The sequence below is a fragment of the Atractosteus spatula genome, chromosome 11 (genome assembly GCF_055471065.1).
Source record: "Atractosteus spatula isolate fAtrSpa1 chromosome 11, fAtrSpa1.hap1, whole genome shotgun sequence".
Classification (NCBI taxonomy): Eukaryota; Metazoa; Chordata; class Actinopteri; order Semionotiformes; family Lepisosteidae; genus Atractosteus; species Atractosteus spatula.
In genome coordinates, this window is record NC_142716.1 from 38302792 (window position 1) to 38327328 (window position 24537).

Consider the following 24537-nt stretch of genomic DNA (forward strand, 5'->3'; position numbering starts at 1 on the left):
AAAACATTCTGGCAGTGGCACCCCTGTTGGGAGGTTAGTTTAGGAATTCTTGCTTCAGGCGTGCATATGTGAGAGGCACTTACCACATCAAAAAGAGAGGTAACCCTTCACGAACCATTCTTGCTCTTTTGTCTGCCTGTACAGCACAAATGTTCTGCTGTGCTCGCTTGAGGTGTGACCGAGCGTCAGTCTGAGGACATAGGAGTGGAAGAGCTCGCCTGGCGGAGCGGCTGTGGCCCGTGGGTGTCAGGGTCAGGCTGGGGCTGAGGCAGGCAGGAGAGGTCTTGTGTGGCTGGAGTGGGCTCCAACCCTTTGTCTCCGTGTCACAGGCAGGCGTGAGGAGAGCTGGAGCGGTGTGGAGCACCGGTGTTGCGTGTTTGTGTAGGAGAAAGGCAGATGGCTGCACATGTCACCTGTCAGTCAGAACTAAGAGAAATTTGTTTGTGGTTTTTGTTATAATTTATTTTACCCAAGGATAATATGGAGAAGGTGGGGGAGAGTTGATTAATCCCGTGATTCAAGTTTATTTCCAGTAATTCTGTTTTATAGGCACTAATATTATAGTGTCAAGAACAGTTTATAGTTGAATCCCAAGCAAGCCTACCGTGTGGGTGGGCAACTAGCTCTTTCCCAATGCCTTTCTGACATTTAGCAGGATGCAGTGAGTATTAGTAACTTGTTTTTTATTTTGATGTTACCTGACCTGACAGAGGTAAAGGTTTTTTTTTCTGGTTTAATTATCCACTCAACTGCACTGCTAATAATGACAAAATACATTTCCCCACATCTGTTACCATAACTTACAACAGTAGTATGGCAGAAATGTCAGTGTACTTCTGCCGCACAGAAATTACTTCCTATCTTAGCCTAGCTTATTTGCACTGTCGTTGTCTTGTCCTTTGTAATATTCTGCTTTTAACCAGAAGATCTGATCAATGATAATTTGTCTGTGAATATGCAATGGATATTTAAGGCTGCTCAGATTTTGTCAAATAGTTTTGATTTTGGCTCGTAAGAGCTTTGGCTGATGAGGGTAAAAAGCACAATGGGATTGTCAGTGATCACAGTGCAGACAGGGCTCCCAAGAGCATTCAAGCCTCCTATGAGCGAGACAACTTCATTGTGATGGCACAGGCGTATGCAGGTGTTGTTTGTGTGTTCTGCCCAGCATACAGTTTGAGTTGTTTGACTTTTTTTATGCCACAATCCTTTTTAAATTCTCATTTAAGGTACCCCATCATGAGGCAGAGAAGGAGGAGTCCCAGAATACTGCACCAGCGCATGTGAAAGGTATGTCTTTCATGTTCATTGTAAAAAAAAATAAATAAAAATAAAGTGAATTTGGTAGACAGTTTGGCACATTTGTCTAGGATTTAATGGTGTTGCTGTTCCCTGGATCCCTTCTTTTTAATTCAGTTATAATAGGTCTTTCCTGAGGATTATACTGTACTAGCACAAAGGTGAATATTTTCAGGACTTGCATGTAATGGTCGTATCCTTATCTTAAAATTGACAGTTATATGGGAATCTGATTTCATTAAATGACTGTGCTACCGACAGACATTTGTTGCCATGGTTGCTAAAGCGAGTGGGGGGGATAAGCACTTATTCAATTAAGGATTTTCTCCGTACAAAAAAAAGGATCCAGAAACCTAAAATTGGATTGCAACTGCACAAATTGCTCATGTCACAAAAGCGTATTTAAACGTTATAACCTAACTGTTTTTATCTTTCATTGATTTCGTTTATAAGGTCTTGTGAACTGCGAATTCTTTAACCCTTGCTCTAGGGGGAAATGAAGACTTCAGAACAGGAAAGCTAAAGAACCCTTCTTTCTCAGTTCATTATTATAATTCCATGAGAATAAGCATGTTTGCCTCGAGTGAATCTTACACGTCCTTGACACAATATAAGTACAGTAAGCCTCCACAGAAGGGAATTGTACTTTTGGCATCATTTTATTGCACTGTAACCCATATTTTCTTCACTATTCAAATATGAAGACTTATTTGTTACTGCAGTGCTTGTGTGTCTGAAGTATTACTGCATTAATTCCAATTTCTGTGTTTTATACTTAGATTGCACAGCACAAGCATATCACTTACTATTCTCTCGCATTTCTGAGACCCTCTTTCTTCACCTACCTGCCACAAACAATGAGATGTTTCTAAGTAAAACCATAGCTTAAAAACATTTTAATTGTTTGTTTTAATTTAATTATAAAAAGCTAACAGACATCAAACATGAATATTGACATACCAACAAGGCACTACTAAAGCACAAGCAAATTCACAAGTGAATTGGATCTCAGGTAAGTTGTGCTCTAGTTCATGACTCATTTTTAGAGCTCAGAACCAATAAAGGCTTGTTGCCATTGTCCTCAGAAGATGATCATCCTCACTTCAAATAGGGCATCCCAGTGGTTAGCATTGCTGCTTCTCACAGCTGCAGCCCTGGGTTCAGTTCTTGGGGTGCTATCCTGTTTCCTTACTCAGTTCAAAGACACGCTGGTAGGTTAATTGGCTTCTGGAAAAATGGGCCTGCTGTGAGCGTGTCTGTTTGTCTCTGGATGTGCCCTGCGATGGACTGGCATCCAGTCCTGCCTGGCTTGAAAACGCATTACCAGCACACAAGTAGAGGAAGAGGAGGTTTGCTGTGTTAAAGCTGTGCATTTAGATTCACACAAAGCATGGGTTTGAGTCTTAACTAAATCTGAGCAGCAGATGCTTGGAAGCTATTAGGAGGAACTTAGGTTTTCAGCCTTTATATGATCATATATAGTGGGACTAGACTATAAACAACTACATTCCCAAAGTAGAAGTATCGTTGCAACGCAGTCTGAAGAAGGAATTTTTTTTTCAGACCAGTTTTAATGTGGATTTTGATGGCAATCAAGATGCCACTGTGTTATCTGAATAGATTTGGACTCCCTGAAAGAAAGCAGTTAGCCTGTGTGCAGGTCTTGACATTGTAAAGTTTTAGTGAAGACCTTGTTCCTGTGCTATTCAAGGTCAGGAATGAGGGATCATTAGGTACACATGTTGATGCAACAAATGTTGAAAGTTGATGATTCAATAGGTTATGCATTACAGTGAGATCGCTGTTAGGTCATTCTTAGAGTTTTTTTGTAATATGTAATGTGTTCAGGTACTTGTGTAATGGGTCATCATTTCAAATTCTACTCCCCCCCCCCCAAATTTAAAGTGTAATCCCTTAAACAACGTCTTCAAAGTATTGCTCATTAATACTGAGGTGTGTTGCAACATCTGGCCTGCGGTTCACTCAAAGGAAGTGCTGGGGGTCGGTCAATTTGGACACCCGGGTAGGTGCTTCTACACACACCCCCAGCCACTCTGCCAAGAGATAACCGTCTCGGTGGGGCTGCAGGTGTTTGTCACATTCCCCTGCGCCCCGTGTCGCAGCTGTGTGCTGAGCGGATGTCTCCGTGTGCTCTGCAGGTACAGCCGTGGCTGAAGAGGCGGAGGAGGTCCAGCTGTCTCTGAAGTACAGTCCTGGGAAGCTGAGGGCCAGTCAGTATGAGAACATGATGACCAAAGAAGAGCTGGAGGAGGAGCAGAGGTATAGATCACATCTGAGCTGTTCAGGCTTGGGCATGAGCACAGCCGGATGCAGGGCAAGGCGCTGTGCATCCATTTATTCAAACTGCTGCATGCTATTTACAAGGAAAGGAGGGGACGCGTTGATACCTGAGCCCTTCATGACAATGCTGCTGTCAGCTCTTGTGCGATCGCATTAATGCAAGTAGTAGTAGTGTCTGGCACTTGATAAAAAGACCTGAAAATCTTTTCCCAGGGGTGGAAAATGGTCAAAGAGGGATGAATGCATGCATTCATGCCTAAATCGGAATGTCACTGTAAGGCTGTGTTGTTACAAAAGGTCACATGTCTACCACTCAAATAGTAAAGGAAGAGATGCTCCTTACGAGCCTTCATGTCTTGGTTCTATGCTATGTCTTGGCTATGTTTTGGTGCACACAAGCAGTTATTTTAGTGCACAGTCTTTAGTTAGTGCATTGAACACAGTCACACATACTGTAGTCCTGTATAATGGAAGAAATGTACTCGCTTGCAGTCCATATCAGTGAAAGTAAGGAATTAAATGAAAATAACCATAGTTGTGGTGTATATAAATCAACATCAGAAAAAGACTACCTACATCCCCAGTTTTTTTCCTAAGCTCTGTGTACAACAGCCAGCTCCACTGAGCTAGTCCTTCATGAAGCACTCTTCTCTAAGTCAGATGGTAATGATAAGACCTGGCTAGAGACTTCCTGCTAGTCTCTCTAATCAGAAGTGGCAGTCAGGGTGGTGTCCAGATAACATACCATTATCATCTTAAAAAAAAAATCGTTGAAACACACCCACTGCAAAGGATTTGTATTTTTTTTTGTTTTGAAAGAAAATCTAAGCTTTCTCAGTATCTATTGCCTAGTTTGTTGTTGGATTTGTCCATTTTTGTAGAATCCTTTGGCTTTTATAGGAAGAATAAGAACAAAGTAAAACATACTTCACTCTTTCATGCAGTAGGAGGAAACAGAATATCTTGTATAAGTAAGCATTTATCAAAGTCAGCTTCCTACTGTTTCCTGTGGCTAGGAGATCTAAATGTGGTCCAGTTAGAAATGTATTTCCATGTAGTGGCTGTGAGTGTATTCGGTCAACACTGTTTCTATACTTCCCAGCGTTCCTTTCCATGGGTGGTCCCTTGGTGTAGCATAAAGGCTTGTGGTTCCCAGTTCAAACCCCGAACAGAACACTGAACTTCAGTGTGGTCTTTCCTTCAGCTGAGAAGTAAAACCAAGGTCTTACTGTAAGACAAGGCTCAAATGGTCACCTTCCACTCTGTGTTAGGCCCTTAGGGTCTGCTAAAACCACACCTTTATAATTGTTATAAAGGATCATGCAGGAGCTGCTATTAGTGTGTAGTCCAGTCTCAACCTCTGTTGGTGGATTTTCAAAAAAAGAAGATCCCCAAATGACTTATTTTTATACAATACGGTGTTTGCCCTTTGAGGGATTTAGTGTCGAATTTTGGGGAAATTTGCAATGGGCAAACTGGAATCACCTTTTTAAGGCTAGAATTTTTATGTTATAGCAGTATTTAACCTCAAATCTTATCTGTTCGCTAAAATGTACACCTTGGCTGAGACTAATGTGTACGCTGTACTAAAATCGTGACTGATATGACCAGATATTTACCTGAATGGCATTTTACCAAAAGGAAATCCTAGTTGGCTAATGCAAACGGCGCAACACTTCGTGCCACCTGGTTCTGAACAGTTCAGTGTTGAGCCGAACAACAATGACTCTTCTGATTGGGGGGATTTGGGTGATGCTCGTGGTTTTGACAGGCCTGCGATGAAACGGAACAACTGGTGGTTTCTGGGAGCAGCTGAAGCGCAGCAGCTGTCAGGGCTGGTACACGGCACACGTGAAGATGAAGGGGGATTGGTGAGCCAAGAAAGCAGCCTCGACAAAAGCCTTTATCTCAAAATTAGAAATTCAGCTTTAACTGAACCATCTGGTGAAGAGAGGCCTTTTGTGTCCACTTATCACTTCTTCGTGTTAAAACTGGAGGTCCCTATAGAAATATAGAAATAGGCAGCAGCAATGTTCCTCCTATCTTTTCTCCAGCTTTCAGAGCCCTGTCAAGACTTGGGATTGTGGGTAAAGGTCATTTTGCACAGATGCTGTCCAGAAGGAGTGTTGGGTAAAAAAGAAGCAGATGTCTCAAGCCTGCTTTCACTGGAGCACTGCATCTTTAACAGGGGAGTGAAATCATGCCTAAAAATAATCTCTCAGTGGAAAGGCAGGAGCTGTGTTGACGATTTATTTTGTTCCCATGGATGAGGAAAGCGAAAACGTTGCAGCAGGGATTCAGTGTGCCAGAAAACCCGGAATATGGTTCTCTCTCTCCTGTGAATATTATTTTTCCCCTTGCTGTGTTCTGTGGAGTTCATAGATATGTTGGAGTGTTTAGTTTGCCCCCTCAGGGGCCATTAGAGAAGCATGCTGGGAAGGGCAGAAAGTTCTGGAAGCCCCCAGCTGCGGAATTGGGAGATGCAGAAGGATATCTTGAATAACCACAGACCTGACCAGAAACCTGACCAAAAACTTACTTCTGAAGATGCACAAGTATAAGATGTGAAAATAAAAGGTGATGTTGCACAGGTCCACACTTCTTCAATTGTCTGTCCTCATAACCTGCTCATCATGGAGTTAAAAGGAAAACAACTTTTTTTTAACCATTTCTTTGTGTTTTTTTTCCTTCCCGGAGTCTTCAAAATTGTTGACGCTAGAGGTACTGAGCCCCTGCCGTACTGAAATGAACCCCTGTGTCATGGAAATGAGACAAGGAGGAGCCTCCAAGCTCAAATCAAAACTGCCACAGTTCCCTGTGGATTGCCTGGTGTCTTTACACCAAGAGCTCAGAACAGCTGTGGGAAATCTGGACACTTCCACTGCATAAGAGGACGCCCAGTTCAATATAACAAGGGCTAATGTTCCTGAGATTTAAATGTGTGGGTTTTTTTTTGTTCATCACAGAGAAGTTAGCAGCACACAAACCAGCACCCCAAGATGCAGGCAAACAGATACACCCCCCACCCAAAATGTAATGGCTTTTCCCTGCCTTTATCGTTCCAGGATAGAGTTCACAACCGATTTTACTTCCCTTTAAACAACAAGGACAAGCAGTGTGTGTTAGAAAGCCCTTGGTAAAGTATAAATTTCACTTAAAATTTCCCCACCCCTCCACACCATGATTCCTTAACAGACCAATTTCATTTTTCTCATTTTCTCCTTTTGGACTTGTGTGTTTACAAGCTGTACCTTATAGCCTGAGACCCACTTATTTATTTATTTTTTACATTGCCTGACATAGGAAGAAATAGTAATAACAGAAGTGGTCAATATCATTTTTCAAACCAGCTCTGAAAGATGCAGTTCTGTACAGAAGCTCCCATTGGTCAGATCTGACTGTCGTTCCTCAGACAGGCTTGTTCCTGTCCTTCTGCTCATCATATTTAAAAACCACCCTTTCAGTCCAGACAAGAGATGAGTCATGTCCTTTTTCTGCTGTGTTAATTCTACTCGTGCGTTCATCTCCAAATATGAGCTAACTGGAGTTCTCAAAATGGGCAGTGTTCCTATTTTGTCAATTCTTTTTATTAAATTGGCTTTTCATATGACCTTTTTTTCTCAACCACTATAATTTAGCAACGTTGTCAGTGTCACATAACTGTATTTGCTATCCAGTTATTTCTGATGCAACAGTCAGTTAATAAACAAGGTCTGTCCCATGTTGGAGCCAGAACAGACTGCTCTCTGTTTCAACAGCAGTGCCATTTTCATACTGACTGTGTTGTCTTGTCATTTAGATAGTAGCCAGTTCTGACACATAACCATACTGTGTGACGTATAACACCAGTGTGATGGTGCATTTCCACATTACATTACACAGTGTCCCAGGTCAGTGGCTCCCAATCCTGGTCCAGGAGATCCACACACCTGCTAGTTTTCATTCCAAGCCTAATTACCTAATTGAAGCCTTAATGTATCCAATCAATTGATCTAACAAGTTGCTTGACTGGAATATTTGCATGTTGTTGTTTTTTTTTACTCAGAGGTTCAGGGTTTTATTTTGCTTATGAATTTCAGAAGCTTTCATAAAAGGCAAGCACCTGCATGTTTTGGAAATGAAACCAATTCAAATAAAAATGAAGCCTCTTAACGAAGTCCATTAAGGGTTCGGATGTGTAGCTGAGGACTTGGCCGGAACAAAAACCAGGCATGTGAGCCTCCAGGACCAGGATTAGGAACCAGGTTTTATTTCTTAGTTTTTTTTTTGTTTTGTTTTGGAGACAGATTTTAATGAATGCTGAAAATTCCTAAAAAAAAAAAATCCCAGCATCTTGTCATTGTGGATTTTTTGATTCCACAACAAACTGACCAAAAGTGTCTTTGATTAAGGGTGTTCTTAAATGCCAAAAAATAACAACCTTTTTTTTTTTACTTCTCTTTATGGCAATCCTATAAAATGTCTACAAAGCGCAGCAATCTGTAATATTGTAACAAAGTTGTCCGAATAGAATTGATCTGTACCCCCGGCTTTTTCCTCCCATTGGCAGAGCTGAGGGCAGGAAGTAACAGCAGGGACATATTGGTACCATTTTTTGTGTTCATAGTCTTGCAGTGTGGAACCTCTGTGATGAAAGCATATTGTACAAAATATTGCCTCTCTGAAACTGAAGTCCTCTAGGAATAATATTGAAGCCTCCCAAGCTCCAGATTAATGGATGTGCTGTAACTGGCAGCTTTTTTTGTGTTTAGACAACAATCAAGCCCTGGAATCCTGGGAAAGCACAGGGCAGATGGTGTCGTCCAATAAGGATACAGTATGTCATTGGGGATACACTAAGTATTCACATCCGGCTCGCGGAAAAGAGAGAGCTGCAGGGAAAGACCTTATTTGCTTTGCATTGAAAGTAACTGAGGCAGAGCCTGGCAGTAATCTGGGACGTTATGACTGCAGATGTCTGGAATCTGTCACTTGCTTGGTAGAAATGGCAATTGCAAACTCGCTTACACTTTAAACTGTGTCAAGTAATACAGCATAGGTGTGTGAATGCTGTGGAGTCCTCTGAAAACATTTGTGTGCACACTGACAGGCTGATTAACTTGTAGTTAATGAAAGCTGTGGCAGTGGTAGCAGCAGACCCCTGGTTTGGGAAGCCAAGGCTCTTCAGATTAACAGCGTGTTTGTTGCTCCTGTTCCTTACTGAGGAAGGTGCAGCCACCTTTCTTTGAGTATCTGTGGGCAGAGTGCAAGAATGATTTTGCAGTTTAACTTAACTATTGATACTTGACTCACAACTGCTAAGACATATTTTGGGCTCCCTCCATAGGAAGCAGTGTGGCTCCAGTGCAGGCTGGAGCAAAGAACGTCACCCTGATGGCTGCCTGCTGTCAGCTCTGTTGTGTACATACCCGCAAGTGTTCAGAGGAGGAATTAACCTGTAACACAACTGCGTGGTTCTGCAATCTCGCCTGCTCCGAAGCCGCAGAAACTGGGACTGCCCCCAGCCCTAAGAGACATACTCGCCAACTTTAAACCTTGTAGGCTGCAAGTCGAGACGGGATAGGAAGATTTGGTCCTGAGGCTCAATGATTTTTGAGGTCCGTCATGTTCATTGCCACGATGACGGGGTGCAGACACACCATCCCATTTCCTTTTCGTGGACGTGTGCGCGTGCAGCGGTGTTTTTAATTTAAACTCTTCCACCTCAGGGCCAGCATTGTGCGCCTCCTGTTATATTGTGTTTGCTCCCCTGTAAGAAAGCAAGGTCTGACACTGCCTGCTGTAGTTCCAGAGACAGTCAGAGCTCCAGGCCCTGGATGGCAGAGCCCCTCTGTTCCTGAAGTCTGGGCAGGACACAAGGCTCTATTCAGCACGGTTATAGGACACATGTGGCTATAAATGGTACACAAAGAAATGGGAGGTACAGTACAACACAAGACTTTTCACAATGAAGGGTCATAAACATGACTTTATAGTTATAATGAACAATGACATTGTAAGTGAACTTCGTGTTTGGGACTTTATAATTGGAAAATATAGGATGGACTATTTTCCCATATATTTTTCACCTTGGTTTCATGTTTAGGAAAGTGCACAACTGCTGAACTTTTTTCTATTTCTGTGCTAATCTATCAAGGCCATTTTTCTGTCTCATACCTCTTACGCTTGAGTTCGGAAATACCATTAGCGTTTCAAGAAGGTTCTGAAAGTAGGCTACACAGATGGATTCAGTTCATCCCATGTAAGGCTGTGCAATATTTAATTCTCCCCTTCAGCACAAATAGAATAGTTAATTCACCACCCCCTCTAGTGGACAAATGCTGCAATATTTAACAGTTGCAGTAATCTTTGTCTTTAAAAATGATACAAAATCCTGGGTGATGAACAGGCAGATTTTTTTTTCTGTGCGTGCCACTACTAGTTATAACAGCTGAGAAATACCTTTTGTTCTAAGAACTTAAAACATTTTAAGACTTTAGACACGTCTCAGCCTGAGAGTTATATCCTATGATTATGGAATGGATGGCATTCTGTTTCCATTTTCAGTATTTCAATGTAACGTTGCTGTAAATTAGATGTATAGATTTCCAAGAAAAGGTGGAGTCAAATGTGCAGTGGTTTGCTTTGCTGCCTCACAGCACTGGGGCCCTGGTCTCAGTTACAGATATGTGGTGCTAACTGTGTGGAGTTTGCATGTTTTACCTGCGTCGGTATGGGTTTCCTCCAGGTTCTACGGTTTCCTCCCACAAACCAAAAACATAGTTAGGTGAACTGACTTCTGGGAAAACTGGCCCAGGTTTGAGTGCATTTTTGTGCCTTTAACGGTCTGTGTCTTGCGATTGGACTGGTGTCCTGTCCAGGGTGTATCCTGCCTTACCTCTATCGCTTGCCAAGACAGGCTCTGGCTGCCTCACGAGCCTGACATGGATAAAGTGGTTAGAAGATGGATGAATTTTCAAGAAGTACAGGGTTCCCCCCTTCTGCGTTTAGTGCGCCATTATTCTTGTATTTTACAAGGATGGTGTACATTTGAAGCCCCGTGTTATCTTCTGGTATTGCATATTTTGAGTATGAACAGCTGAATGCCTTTGGTCACTGGGGACCATTAATTAAGCCTGTTCAGGAGCAAATTCACTTGAACAGTATGGGCATGATTGAAACAGAAGTTTTTTTCCAAATATGTAAAAATGCTGTGTAATGAAAAGAAGCTTGTGAAGGTTAAAGTTATGTGCAGTCTTCGTGAATCCATGGCTATGACAAGGCATTGATAAATATATAGGAACAAGTAATAGGTTTATTCCATGCTGAAAAAAAAGAAGAAAGAGAACACAACGTTTCGGCCGTGGAGCCTTCTTCAGGTGTGACGCAGCTACCCACCTGAATTGATAAATATATAATAATATTGCAATAAGGCTGTGTGGGTACTGTCGGAGTACAGTACAATACATGGGAGAGTCCCTGTACCTTCCTCTTCAGCCACTAGGGGGGGCTGTAGGCTAACTATAACGTTTCTATGTAAGGGCAAAGTAACAAGTAGAGGTTAATTACATTCAGAATAAGTATTAAAATGATAAATCTGAAAGTAGTACTGGTGATGGCTTCAGTTTCTTTAGTTAAAACCGACTAGGCTTTACCTTAATTTCAAAGTGTTCCTGATTTCTATCATCTTTATTTTATACACTGCTTTTAAAAGTGGCTTCTCAAAGTGTCTTCCAGTAAAATAAAAAAAATGCACAATGAGAGGAGACAGCAGAAATACACAGTTACAATAAGGGCTTGGAATATAGCAGGAAAGCAAAGGACAGCAGGCACAGAACCACTTAGTCTTTCTGAAGAAGAAGGTTTTGTCTTGATTTGAATTTTAGGCTTCCCGCTGGTTTGCAAGTGGAAGCTTCAGTGTTGTGTAACTGCAGATCCATGTTTATGAAATTTTAGCTCATCTTCAGTTTCTTACTCTGCTGGGTTTGTAAGTTGTTTGCTTCTGAAGGATAACCTGTGGTGTACAAGTTCATTTGACTCTAAGCTGAATTGCCAGTTTAAAAATGAATTTGGGAGGAAGAAAAGAGAAGTGTGTTGATTTTTGGCTCCAAATTCGCAAAGTAAAAAAAAAATGGTAATAAGTCACATTTTTTTTGTTAACTCTGTAAATACAAAACGAAAAACGTAAGAATGCATCACAAACATCGTCGATGGCGACTGAAGAGAATTCTTGTGTAACTGGAGAGAACAATTGTCACAGTCCGGAGAACCAAAACAAGGTCATATTGTATAGAAGTGTGCTGTTTCTTGCTAGTTTGACATTTTTATTTCATGGAGTTGGAGAAACTGAGTCATCATCTGCCAGAGTTTGCATTTAAATAACCACACCTTTGATGTGGAGGTATATGGCTACTGAAAGCATTCTTCTGAAAAATGAAAGCATTTCACGCATACAAAATTGAGTACATCTGTAATTTTGGAGCCCACATTATGAGGCAGGTGTTTTTTAATTAATTGTATTAAACAATTAGCTAGGCAGCTCTTAACATTTCTGATGGATCTGATGTGATGGAGTGGTGGGCTGGAATGAGGAACAGAAGGATTTTGCACTAAGTCAAGGAAGATCTAATTGGCATCCACTGTCTTCAGACACCTCCTTTGAAACCCATGTTGTGTGGTGGAATAGGTCAGGAACAGGATTTTATTATGCCAACTAAACCTTTCTTTATTTCTAAAGGAATGCTTAAGGAGAGAGGACTAACATGTTGCTTTAAATACTTGTTTTACTTGTTTGGCAGTTGAATGACCCTTCAGTCTTGTTTTAGGGGAAATAATCTCACAGGTGGATCTGTGTGTGAAAGCATCTATCACCACAGTGAACTGGACCGTTTGTCACTTTGCACTTATCAGGTCCGGTGACCTGCTGCATCTACTCAGTTGTTTTCTGTTGTCCTTTTTGTTTTCTGTTGTCTTAAAAAGGAATTTTTATTGCTTGAAAAGTAAATAGTTAGGATGGTTAGAGTTTCAGCTTTAAGCACAGTGCCTTCATGGACAAAAGCAGCCCCCAGCTCCTCAAGGCTACTCTTTGGTTTGGAGAGGTTTGATATGGATGTGAAGCTGAAATTGGCTCTGGTGTGAGTGCTGCTTAAGAGAGAAGTCTTGGCCTCTGCAGTTATCAGAGTTCTCCATTAATTGTTTTGGTTATTTGCTTTGAGTGTTTTGTTCTATACATGTTCGTTGTGGTCTCCAGTCATTGAGTTGTGTGAGGATATTGACTTTTCCTTCTGTTTTGATCATTGCTCCTTTTGTGAAAGGTTATCATGGCATGTGATTGGCATATTCAAAATCTGTAGTAAGTTGCTGGCTTTATATTTCTGGGCATTTACTGCACATCTGTAGAGTCTGACTTGCAATCCTTCAGCATTTACATCCTTTTTCTCTACAATGGGAATCATTTTGTCATGTTTAAAAACTACAGTAACACCCAGTGTGGCAAGAAGTGGTTAAAAGACTGCAATTTGACACTCCCTCCTGTCAGTAGGTAATTTACGAGAGGCTGTCTTTTCTGAGTCCGATGTGATGTCTGACTTGGCCTGTTTGTGTGTGGATTTCAAGAACTGAGAACCTTTGATGCTGAAAATAAATAGTTCTTCCTACATACAAAGCGTGTTGAACTGGGTAAATAGTTGGTTTGTATTCATTTGTTCTGTATTGGACTGAATTTGAATTCCTCACAGGTCATTATCTAATTAAAGCTGCACTTTATAAGAGCTTTTGGAGACTCTCAACAGAGCTTTGTAAGCATGTGTATTATGCACCTGTGTGTTTTTCTGGTTTAAAAATTGAGTGTGAAAAAGGAGGGCAGTGACTATTTTAAAAATATATCCCTTCAGTTAGAATGTGAGTCCTTTCTTTAAAAAAAAAAAACTCTGAAATGCACCTTTTTCATTTTATAACCCTATGCTAAGATTCCTTGTGTTGGCACAAGCAGGGTGAAGACAGTGCACATGTTTCAGAACTCAGAACATAGAATTGTTACTTCTGACTTACTACTGATGTATCAAAGTATTGTTTTTTTTAAACAAAAAAACTTTAATTTTAGCAAAATATAATGAACTGTGTAAACATTCCAAAAAAGTGTATAAATTGAATTGAAAAACACTTCTGCTTTTTATACCCTTTAGTGTCCTCAATCTGTCTACATTTAACTGCTACCAGTGTTAATTTGCATAGGTTTTAGGTCTTGTTCTGCATTCCTCAAGTCAAAGGTTTAAGGATCTTTCTCAGACTCTGTGGAGTCCTCTTTCATTTTGTCAGATATTTGTCTAGGCATTGTAGTGGACATTCAAGTATTTCCAACACTTTCCAGCTCGGCTTCTGGTGTGACTACATTAGCAGTGGGTTTTGGATCATTATCTCTTGGGAAAGAATTATGTTTGCGTTCACAAAATGTGATAACGCAAATTGCAAATCTTCACAATAACACAGTTTGCATTCATGTGACACTTGGGGGGGAAACTGCAGTTGTTGCTGCAAATGTTGAGTATGTTAAAAAAGATGATGGTTGTTATAATGGTGGGCTCAATCTAGTGAGAGAACAAGGCTCTACATCTCTCCAGACACCCAATTGCATCATTGTGGCACATAACTAAATGCAGGGTTGTCCAGTGCCTTACTGTGATCATGTCAGGGTTCGATCGCAGTTGCTCGCAGGCTGAGAACACAGATGTAGCACCACTACTGAGACTTTGGCGACCTCCACAAGACCGTGTCCCTCATTGCAGGAGAATACAACGTTTCAAGGGGGTGATGTCACCTCTCGAGGTGAGCTTGCGGTTACACATCTGAGCCCTGACAACTGAAGCTTGGCCCATTTTTAGCTCTTTCACATGTTTGAGGAAAATTCCATAAAAAAAAACGCTAAACGCTAAACTTTTACTTTTTGCAAAATTTTTAATGGGGGGGGGAAAAGGCACATATTCAAATTAAGGCATTTGTTAGTTCAATTCTGGCTTTATGTTTAGCTGGAAGGGAAACTAGCAGGAGTATGGGCTTCCAAGGACAAGGATCTGGGAACCCTGATCCAAGACAGACACTTTTTAGTTTGATTCCCTGCAGTTCGGAGCTTTCAGTGTCTAAAAGTACCAACGAAGGACACTTTTTCTTTCACATGCCCAATGATCCTCGAGTCCTTCTGAGGAGCCATCCTGGGGTGCTTCTAAAATTTAAGTATCTCTTAAACTGGCTTATAATTTGGTATCAGTTTGCTCTAGTTCCATATTAACATTTTAGTGATAAGTTGTACAGTGCTGTTGGCGACCTGACTGTCCCTCATGTACTTGTACTGAAAGCCCTCTATCCTGATGCCTGATGCCTGGCTTCCCTATCCTGGTCCTGGGAACTCATAGACCTGCTGGGTTTTTGTTCCATCTGAGCACTCTATTAAATAACTGAATAATAAATGGAGACTAAATAGGTTAAGTGTGGTCTCTGGAATTGTTTTTAGTTCCTGAACATCTAGGAGGTTTTCTTTGAACAATTTTGGTTCTTATGCATTATGTTTCTTAAGTTAAGAATTAATTTAAAGAGCTCAGATATGATGAAAATCAGCAGGTACCCCTTTAGGACCCCTGTTCTAGACCCTTTAAGATCCACAAGGTTCCACACAACTGTGTTGCAACTACATGTAGGAAAAAAAAATCTAAATGTATTTTTAAAACTTGAATAGAACAAGTCGCTCAAAATTAAAACCTGATGGGCATCTTTTTTATAACATCCTGTGATCATGGCCAAAACTGAGCCCCCGCAGTACAGCCAAAATTCAATGCTCAAAACTTGTGAAGAGCATGACTCACTGGTCTTGTGTCTACAGACTGGGCTCTGTTAAGGCTGGTCCTCAGTGAGCTTTAGGGCTGGTAGATGTGGAAAACAGTGGGTTATTGTTAATTTGCGATCATAATTTTGCTGGGATTCAATGTCTGACAGGCAACAAAACTATTTCTATGTTCTTACATTGGAATTTTCCCTCTTTGCGCATCTGAGATGAGATCATGAGCAGAAAAAGAGAAACACAGCTTTGATAACTCGTTACACTTGCATAACAGCAACCAGGAATGAAGTGAATGAAATGCTCAAACATTTGTTTAAGGATGTGAATGAAGAAAAAAAATCCAGTTCGAGTAAAAGAGTGGTTGTTTCCATCAATCATGTTTTCTGCATTCTTCAGATAAGCACTTATGGGAAACTGTTAGTGAACTGTATTGATCTGTGTTCAAGGAAAGGATCATTGGAGATCTGCGTTATTTTGGTTCTTGTTTAGCACTCAGTGTTGGTAGGAAACTTGTTAAAATAAATGTGTGCATATACAACTTTTTCCAAAGTAATATTTGAGGTGTGGAATGTAAAATTACTTAAAATTCAATTTTTATCCTCTCATACCTCAAAAGTAGGATTAGTTAAAGACTCGTAAACTAACATGTATGGGGTCTCTTTGCCTTTCTTGGAGGGTTGTGTTGGCAGCCCATCAGAGTGACCTCATTCAGATCTAGGAAAGTGCTTGAATTAATAAGCAAAAACAAAATGTCTTTCAAAATGTGACCTGCTCCTCTGTTTGGGGCAAAACAGGACTCGTATTTGCCTTAGAGGAAAGCATTTTGAAAACATGTTTATATTTTTGTTTCATGCTCTTGAGTGTATTTTTTTTGTTGTTGTTTTCGGTCATGACTACTGATTGTTCAACTGTCTGGAATTATGGAGTAAAATGTCCAGGGAAATCCAAGGCTTGGTTTAGCTTTTTGACTGCTGTTAATTGTGGAAATCGCTGAAACGAAATTAAAACTCAAGTTAACACTTTCACATACTCACCTGAGAAAATTGAAAGGAACAACAGGATGACGAGTGCACAGAGGTTTTCGTTGAACACTTTCTTGTAGCTTCTGTTTAGATCTGCGGTTTAAATTTTCAGTATTTTACAGACCCTACAATATGTACAGGCGGCTTTGCTCAGATTTTGAATTTCCTGCAAAAACATTTCTAAAAACACTCGCAAAGAAGATTGCCAGGAAGATTGCAGGGGTAGCTTTTGAGTGAAGCACAACCAATAGCCATCTGAGCGAGTGTTATGCTAAAATGCTTCCCTGGTTCCGAGATGTAGGATTCATGGTGTGTGTGTGTGTGTGTGTGTGTGTGTAACCACTTTAGATCAACAGAAAAGCGGCCTTTGAGCTCATTCTGCTGGATCGTGTGTGACCTAAGATCTGCTGAAGCAGCACAGTCCTTTTCTTTTGCTCGAATAGGAAGTGAACATGATTAGTGAATGACTGCATTTAGATTTTGTACAATAACCATGCTCGCAAAAAAGCCAGCTGCCTGAAAATATGAAACTTGCTGGTGACATCGAATACTGCTTTCACAGCAATGCCTCCTGCCCTGCTGAATTAATTAGCCACATTTGACCAACATGCAACCTTTGGAAACGAACAAATTCCACTAACCCTTTTCATTTTCCTGTGACCCTTCTAACCCTTTTTCTAACCCCAGCCTTGAGCACTAGACCTGCACGTTCTGTTCATAAGCAGCCTGCCGTTTCTCTGATAACCTTAATGGTGGTGCTCTGCGTCGCTGGGCTACAGCAGTTCATGCTAGATTGCTTCTTCCCCTGCATGATTAATGACCCTGGGTGGACACCAACTCCAGTGCTCTGTTGTAGTGAAGGTAAGTTGGTTTGTACATTCTTTACTTAAGCAATAACTTGAAATACACGTTCGAGTTATTTCACACATTTGTTTTTTGTATACTGTTTCTTGACTAGAACAAGTGTGTGTTGTTTGTCAGCTGTTTTGATTGCCATGGTGAGGTGAATTGGCATTCTGTTAAATACATTTCTACAGGAACTTGTGTGGCAGGATATGTGGGGAGGAATTAAAATAGTGTAGTACGTCAGTGGACTCGATTGAAGAATTAGTGGCAGCGCTGTTGTAAATATTACTCAAGGGCAAGAATCATGTCTCAGAAGCTATTTGTGCTTGAACAGTCTATCGGTTATCCAGCTGTATGGTACAGTAATATCCTGTAAATGTACTTTTAAACGTACTTGTATTTAAAAGGCGTCATCACTGTTTAGTCGAATTTCACTCCTAGTAAAACCAACAATGATGCATATTTACATACATGGGTTCTGCCTTAAATGTAGGGCATAATGCACACATAGGAACTCTGTGAATGTTTATTAAATAGGAGATGACATGTCATCAGCATTGTTATTCAGTTAGGGGTAAAAACTGAAGTCTGTTTATGGATTTGTAAGACATGTATTGATTATAACGCTGTGAATGTTTCTGTATGAATACCTTTGAACAAGGTAGTATTTATACTGACTGCTTGGTTAAATAAAAATGCTGTTTGGCTAAAGAATCCATTCTTCTGTTTCCTGAAGGACTTTGTTTCCTGATTCAGAAAGTAGTGTCATCCCTTGGTCATGAAGACTGAGAATGTGCAATGAGTATGAAATTGATTTAAACTTAAAAAATAAAATAGTTAAAGGAGATGTTTTGAATCCACTTTAGTCAGTAAACATTTGGCATTAAAACCAGGTCCGTGAAACTTAATTTATAAGGACGTTATTTTCCTTTTAAAGGCTCAAAATTCTCAAGCTTTCATTTTTGTAATGTATCTGTTTTGTTTCTGAATATTGATGAGAACAATTTTGTTATGATGGTTAATCATATTAACTGATGTGTTAAATGTTTATAGCTTTAATTGTAGGTTAAAAATCAAATTACACTTAACTTATTTTAGGACAGCTGAGGACTAATTATTTTAGAGTGTCTTGCATGTCTCCGTCTTTCTACATAATTAGGTTCAGGAGGTATTTTGTAGTGTGTAATTAAAACCATCCCATTTTATGGGTAAAAATTATTAATAACAGTAATTGCAAAATGTAAATGCTTCTGTTTGCGTTTAAGAAAAACAGCTAAGAGGAATCTTTTCCTCATGGTTTTCTCAATGAGTGTTGAAAATCCCCATTCAGTGATTGTCATGGGGTGAGTTTTGGGCTGCGTGGAAGATAAGTACACAGAAGCTACATCAGTCTCACACAAAAACAAAATAAGATCTATAAGAAAATCTGAATAAAATAATAGAAAAATTCACATTTTGAAACCTAGTCAATCTGACACATCAATAGTTCTTGGCTTTTTAAAAAACTGGTATGTATTTATACTCAATTCTGTAAAATACTGATTAAAAATGAGATCATATAAATCCAAAGTTGAAGAATTAACTTTAGGTATTTAAATTCATACTTGTAATAACTTTAATGTCAAGGTAATGCCTAACTTTAAAATCTCAACATTCCTAAGCTTTATAGATTTTATAGATAAAGATTGTAAAATGCTGATAGTTACCATGTACTCTATATAACTCTGATGAGCAATCTGATTGTGGTATAGGAACAGTGCATAGAACACAGACAAGTGTTCATTTTAATAAGACGGTACATTTTTACAGTGATAATGTCTGGAAAGAATAAGTGTGGAATAAAAAAAGGTCCCCATTGCTTTTTGGATGTTTTGGTGTCTGCTTCTACCAGCTGGCAGAAGTGGTGCTTCTGGAAAGTAAAAGATCATTTTAAAGTCAGGGAAAAACCAGTGAATGATGAGGTTAAAGTCTTTAACCACTGTTTGTTTTGTGTTTTTTGTGTATTGTCTTCTTGGTTGCTCTCAGATTTAAAAAAAATCTCATTACTGTAACCTTCAATTATCTCTGACAGGTTGCAGCTGAGCATTTAGGTGATGTGAAATTTTATGAATAAAGGTCACTTTCAGTTTTGAAGCGAGAAGAATAAATTAAACAACAAATCAAGTTCAGACATTTTTCTATTTCCTGGAGTGTCGTAAGAATACAGAGTGGGAGAGAAAATACCAGATATGTTTAATCCAGTTTTGTTTTGTTTTTTTTTTTGTTTTTCAGACCTGAAGAGTAGGCTTAAAAGAACCTTCACACTTTCTTGAGAGAAATGAACCCTAAGAAGAATCCGATGACCTTTCCTGAGCAGTTGATCCCTTCCAATCTCTGTTATGCACTCTGCTGTTGAAAACTGTCATTATTCTTCTGATGGACAGAAGCATAAGGCTTCAAACTTTCAAAAAATAAATAAAAGCAATCAAGTTTGGGAGGGATTAATTAATCCTACAGTATGCTTCAACATCAAGTTTGTTTTCAAATGCATGCGTCTTTCCTTTGGTTAACTGTTGCATACATGCTGAAGAATGGCCAACATACAGAGCATGGAGTTGTGTGCTTTGCCCTGCTTGTAACATTTCTATTGCACTACCTTTCCATGGGTTATTATGAGAGAAAAAAAAATCTTAAAAATTTTAGAAGTGAGTACATGACGGGTGCTTAAGAACTTTTTGACCGGTTTTGGATGTTGTGATTAAAGGAGTCATGTTTCATTGTCCTTTGCAAACCCTTTTATGCTAAGACTGAGTTCTTCTGGCCTTCATCTTTGCAACACCTTCTTAGTTTGCTTTGTTAAATATTACCTTTCAGGCCAACATCCCTTATGTATCACAACTAAAGAAGGGTGAGCTCTAGAATTATATCAGTTACTGGGTTGCTCTTCTGGAAAGGTTTCTTTCTAGAAAAACACTTTCCTGTGTGTATAACTGGGGTTGTTCCTCTATCTACATTTCCCATTCTGTGTGCAATTCAAACTCTTTTGCAATAGTTCCCAGTTTCATCTAGGCACACAGAGCTTTTCGTTCTGGCTGAGCTCTCAGAACCCTTAACTGAACAGCTACTATGATTTACTTCAGTTTAAACTCTGGAATCATTTTTTGGTCTCAAATATACTGTAGTTGGAGTTTCCATTCGGCCATTACATTGGAGACTCACAACGTACCCTACTTTTTATTTTGACTTAGGAACTTGAGTTCAGTTAAGTAACTGAGAGCTTGGCTTAAATGAAAACTTAGAATCTGTGGGAGACGTGAGAACTAGAATTTGAATTGGGGGAACATTATGAAATTCGGTGAAACTGACTGAGACCTGCTGAAGGTTCAAAGAGCAATTTGGGTCGATTGTTGCTTATTTAATAGCCATTGCTGAATCCAAGTTAACTAATCATTTCCATTTGATAAGCCAAAATGAGATGTCCCATCTAAAGGAGTTTCTTCACTAATCCAGCAGCTGAGTCCCTCCCTTTTCTAATCGAGAGAATGTTTGTCTAAGTGGCATTGAACAATGAGGCAAATGAGAGTTAAAAGTATGCATAACATAACCAATATTTACTGCTGTGGCAGAGCTGTCAGAGGATTAGTCACGCCCTGGGAACTCCGTAGCCTCTAAGAATAAAACAGGCCTGGTGGTGCCAAAGTGTTTGTTCAAGAAGAGCTAGTCTAGAAATACTAAAGGTCTGCCAAGATCATATTACAAAAGTTTTATTGTGCAAAAGTGATAAGACAAGGATTTTAAACTGCTGAGTTTACGGGGCTCAAAATAACCAATAACCACAACATCTGCATCCCTGGCTACTGGCATCCCAACCTTAATAGTGGCATCCCCTCCTCTGTGCTTATATATTATCATCTACCTGCTTACAGAACACTTCTTGAAAAGCTACTCTTCGCTTTGGCACTTGTTTTTTATTCCACATGTGCATACCCTGAGTCAGATCTCCAATTAATATGTACCTGTTCACACAGCTGCTTGTTTCTATGGTAAGTTCCAGTATAGTTTTCCAAAAAGAGATCTGATTATTGTCTCTTTTAATCCTAGGTCTTCATGTTAGAGAGATTTCACAATGCCCATGTCTTTAAAGTCTTAGTGGATTTATTTATTCTTTATAGCAATAGCTGAGCATGTGACCTGCAATCTCTAAGCACTTGTAAAAGGCAGAGGTGCTGGGGGGGGGGGCAAACAGATTCTATTTAGATTGTCTTTCTCCAGTTCTGACTCATATTATTGTTGCTTTCAGTGTGCAACATTAAAGAGATAAGAGTCATCTTCAGGAGATCCTGTCAGGGCTACCTTAAAACAAATAGCTAGTAGTACAGCAGTTAAAGTTGTCCATCTCTAATTCTTAGTAGCTATTGTAGCAGTGCATGTGAATGCATTAACACAAATCGTCATTTCTGAAGGTTTGTTTTGGAATCATGCTAAAGGCCCATGTAATTTGGCAATTTAAAGCCGAGTGGATGTGGTCCTAACAGCAACTGAGGTCCATTCTATCCTTCCCTGCTTTTTGAGGTGGAATATTAATCGGCTGCAAATGTTTTTCCAATATTCTGCTTAAGACCACTTAAGTGGAGTGAAAATGAGTATGCTCCAGGTGAGTTTGTTGTATCAGTTGAGAACACCTTGTGGCCTGTGTTGAGCAGTAAAACCTAATTTATATTCTGGCTGTTTTCCTTTTTATAAATGTCTGAGCGAGTGTAAATGTAGTGAGAAGTAATCCCTGTTGTTTGTGTAAGAAATGTGTAACAAAGTCCCAGTGACAGTGTGAACCCTGATAATCCAAAATGCTGGCAAAACATTGTAATTATAATTATGCTAAAGGATAGAAATCCTACAAACACAATAGTAACTGCACAGTTAGTTATCCGGCTTATCCGGTTCTTCATTTGGTGCATAATACAGAAAACATGTTCCTTTACTGTTGGTATTCAGACAGCTTTGCCCTGCAATGAATATAGCTTTCCTTCCTTTGCTGAGGCCGGCATGCTGACATCTTTCACAAAGCAGCTGCTTGAGAGCCTCAGATCAATTGGCCAAATGCATTGGGAATATTCAAAGGCCACCAGCAGCAGGAATCCGCAGGGTAAATATGGCCGGAGAGAAATGGAAATGGGTATGCTGAGACTTCTCAATCTTCTCTCTTACATCTTCCAGATTTCTACTAATACATAAGCATCTCATCTGCCATTTCAAGGTAATAAGAAGGGGTTAGCATCACATCATTTCTGGGGTCATGGTTTCGGTTCCGGACCAGGGCCACTATCTGCGTGGCGATTGTATATTCTTCCCATGTTTGTGTGGGCTTCCTCCTCAAGTCCAAAGACACACTGGTACTGTAGGTTAATTGGCTTCTGGGAAAACTGGCCCATTGTGTGAGTCTGTGCCTGACCTGTGACGGACTGGTGTGCTGTCCAGGCTGTATCCTGTCTTGTGTCTGTTTTTTGTGGGGATAGTCCCTGGCTCCCTTGCAACCCCAAATTGGATGAATCGGTTAGAAAATGGATGGATGGATGGAAGGAAGAAAGAATCACCAATCGTGTCTATTATCTGGACATATTGATGGTGAGCAAACAATCTCGCAGACATATAGGCCTGATTTTCAGGCCCTTGCTAAAAGGCTAAGGCTTTGAAACTTGAATCTTTCTGTGCAGGCTGCACCATTTATGAGGTAGAAGGACAGGGAAGGTAAAGTAGATCTCAAGTAATCCAATAAAGGTCTTTACTTTGCAAACTAGTCAGTGAAAATTTTATGTCCTGGCAAACTGAAATAAGACAATTCTCTCTGTGCATTTCAATGATCCTTATGACCTTTTAGCATATAAACAATGGACTGAAATATGTGCATGACTTGATAATGCAAATCAGATTAGCTTAATCCATTTTCTCCAAATAATCTGCAGTCTTTAGAAGCAAATAGCTTGCCTAAAACACATGAGGAGGTTTTTCTGTACTTCAGATGCTATACACTTGTGCAATTTCAGTGCTAGGTGACACATCTATTCAAGGAGGAAAGTATTTGGAAATCCTTTTAAACTGCTGGCTGTCCCCATCTTGCTAGATGCATTGCAGTGCAAGTCCAGCAATAATTTGCTGCTCAGAAGTTCCGCAGTCAATAATATCCAAAGGTCATGAATTTGTAGTGTGCAGAACCTACAGGAGACCAACCTCCAGCTGCCTCTGTCAAGGAGTGCTTTCTGGAAAGTGTTCAGCTGCTCCTTCTACCACTAGAGATATAGTGCTCTAGTCCTGAGAACTCTATGGTAATTTTTTAATTCACTTAATTTCAAAATGGACGTATCCCAGCTTGGTACAGATGTAGAGCTGAATTCTGTTTTTGCCAAGGAAGACTCCTGAGGACTACAGGCTAAGTGGAAGATCCCACTCATCACCTTAACCCTGTGTGTAAAGGAATCCCTTGTTTACACAAAGAGGTGTAGTGGGATGGAACAAGCTGCCCAGCTATATTGCTGAAGCAGATTTCTCAGAGATACTTAAAAACATGGCTGGACAAGCTCTTGGACCAAGCAATGAAGTGAGAAAGATATATTGAACAACTTTCTCTTCTTTGTTTTTGTGTTCTTAAGGTTTACCACCATAAATATGCCTAATGACTTCTCATGTGCACCGCATCTTAGTTTTACTCTCATTTACCATGCTGGTGCAGTGCTTTTGTTAGTTTTACCGAGTTAACTAGATCATCATAATGTGCATGACCACTGTTACTGTCCATATAAGCATTTTCTGTAGTAACTGTAACATTGAGATAGTCTAGTGGCAGGTCATGGGGGAAGTGTACTGAACTCCAAACGCAGGAAAGCAGCACGGACTTAGAAGGTACCTAGCCAAAATTATGTAAGTCTGTTTTTGAAGCCAAGGTGGCTACACTAAATATTAGCATTAAAGACACTTTAAGGCATAGCTGAGATTTAGCTTTGAATTAGTTTAATGTAACATGAATTCACAAAAATAGTACCTTCTGTAGTAAATGAATGCATTTTTGTGTGCAAAGCTTTATAAATGGAAGATCTTGAGGTTATGTAGTGAATATGCACACTACTGTGTAGGCTTACATATGCTTATATTATGTAACTGTTTGATGAAAAATAAATTCTGTAATGGTTCTTGGAGTTTCTGGTGTGTTTTTGTTATCCGAAGTGTGTGTACTGAAGGTCTTTGTCGAGTGACCTGATTTATCACTGGTTCCTCAGGTGTCTTTTTCAG

The 24537-nt window shown here is 39.9% G+C and overlaps 1 protein-coding gene across 3 annotated transcripts in view; it reads left to right on the forward strand.

Moving 5' to 3' along the window:
• Positions 1-24537, forward strand: part of LOC148823982 (uncharacterized) — a 47397-nt gene that overhangs the window by 19022 nt on the left and 3838 nt on the right. The window contains exons 2-5 of one of the 3 annotated variants that reach the window (XM_088927725.1): positions 1230-1290; positions 3459-3579; positions 6666-6736; positions 19549-24436. In XM_088927725.1, coding sequence (XP_088783851.1) covers positions 1230-1290; positions 3459-3579; positions 6666-6699 — 216 coding nt within the window. In that variant the 3' untranslated portion in view covers positions 6700-6736; positions 19549-24436. Of the gene's footprint in view, positions 1-1229; positions 1291-3458; positions 3580-6665; positions 6737-19548; positions 24437-24537 lie in introns of those variants that run through there. The other 2 variants (XM_088927727.1, XM_088927724.1) reach the window with 2 other exon arrangements.